The sequence below is a fragment of the Erythranthe guttata genome, chromosome 5 (genome assembly GCF_056151865.1).
Source record: "Erythranthe guttata isolate IM_541 chromosome 5, IM_541, whole genome shotgun sequence".
Taxonomy (NCBI): domain Eukaryota; kingdom Viridiplantae; phylum Streptophyta; class Magnoliopsida; order Lamiales; family Phrymaceae; genus Erythranthe; species Erythranthe guttata.
Window position 1 is genome coordinate 10,504,758 of NC_142537.1, and position 1,804 is coordinate 10,506,561.

General features: G+C 35.8%; 1 protein-coding gene across 1 annotated transcript; it reads right to left on the reverse strand.

The window, feature by feature from the left end:
* Window positions 1-429: 429 nt before the first annotated feature.
* On the reverse strand, window positions 430-1,173 carry LOC105961331 (transcriptional activator hap3). Its single transcript, XM_012985565.2, has 2 exons — window positions 1,155-1,173; window positions 430-920 (listed from the first exon to the last, which is right to left on the reverse strand). Exons 1-2 carry the CDS (start codon window positions 1,171-1,173, stop codon window positions 430-432), a joined length of 510 nt encoding a protein of 169 aa, XP_012841019.2.
* Window positions 1,174-1,804: the final 631 nt, after the last annotated feature.

Here is a 1,804-nt window from a genome sequence, read left to right on the forward strand (position 1 = left end):
CAAATTATAATGCAATCAATGAATATAAGATAATATCAATTTCAAACCATTTATAAAATTATTGAATGCAACGAAAAATCTCTAACAATCCATAAAAATGATAATAATAATAATAAAATAAAATAAAAAAGGTACCCATAAAAAATAGTATTTAATTTGTCTATGATGTTTTTATGCATTTATATCACAATACACTCGCATTAATTAAAACTTATAAAATAGATCAAACTCGGGGCCGTCAGAGGAGCCTTCTCCACGACCATAATTGCACGACATATATGCATTGATGGCTCTCGTCGATCCACCTAATTCTTCCCCGTCTTCCACCGTGCCAGCAACAGGCGGCTGTAAGGGGACATAATACCCCATCGTCGGCGCCGCCGGTGGTGCTGGTGCTGGTGGCGACCGCACCATATGAGCACCTTCTGGCTACTGCTGGTGAACGAAGCCACCATAATCGTCGTCACGCCTAACAAACTGCCCCAACTGATTCATGGAGCCTCGCTCGAGGTCCTGCTGGGCTCGATGCTTATTGAGAAAAACGATGAGGGGCTCTATGTAGTCGCCGAAACCCAACGACGTCATTGCCGCCAGCACGTCCTCCGGCGTGACAGTTTTTCGGTAGTCGCGGTGGCACCGGTTGTTCGCCTCTGCAATAATGAAGTTGATGAACTCGGAGACGCACACTTGGATGGCCTCCTTTGCATCATCAGCGATTTTAACGTGGTCGGGGACGACGCACCGCATGATGCGAGTGATATTTGTTATCGGCATGTATTGGTCTGCCTCTCTTTTGACGCCTTGGTCTTGCTCTTGATTCACCTCGCCGGGCGTGGCATTGGTTGGGGCGGCCGGGATGTTGACAGCATTGGTGGCGGCGGCGACGGCGTTGGTGAAGCCCCCTTCCCTAATGACAATGCCTGAAATGATATATTTAAATTTGTAAATAAAATATACACATGACAATGTATCACATAATATAGAGGGATGCCATATAGAATCGACATATGCAATGCAATAAAGAAAAATAATACTTCTCAAAACTATAAAAGCGAAATAAATTTAAAAACTCGAACTTATTCAAAAAAAAAAAAACATGTATAAAATTGAGTAGCCAATTTTATGTTACTTGTTGTTCATGTTTTATATATGACCATCTTTTAGTATCGTCATTGTGTACAAAAAGCAGAGCATATTGGTATGACGAAATTATGAAGTGGTTGGATTTTTGTCCAATAACTAACAACAATTTGTTATGTAAAAACCACGTACAAAAAACTCACTTTTATTGCACTAATCTCTTACACACTGTGATATTCTATTATATGTTATATTGTAATTCATGTTTTATTTTATTTAAAATAATTGTGTATATGAATATATTGATGATGTCATTAATATACATACACCATTTATCGATAAATGAAATGCAACTATATAATACATATATGAAATAAATATTCATCGAATTGACTAAAAAATGAGGATTATATTGAATTAATTTCCTCTTTTTATCACAACCAATTTTATCCACATTAATTAGAACCCTTTCTGATTTGATCCGTGTATAATCACATTTGTTTAGTGATAGAATAAAGAATTAATCTTAATTGTGAGAAAAATGTTGATTGAATATATTAAAGTACTGATTACAATGCATTGGATTATTTTAAAAAAGAAAAAAAAAATAAGATGAAACGAGGAAAATTGAAATCCAATCACTACATGAACTATATTGATTTTTTTTTAGTTAATGTTTGTTCTATGCTAGACAAAACAAATTCAAAATATCATGAAAAGTAAA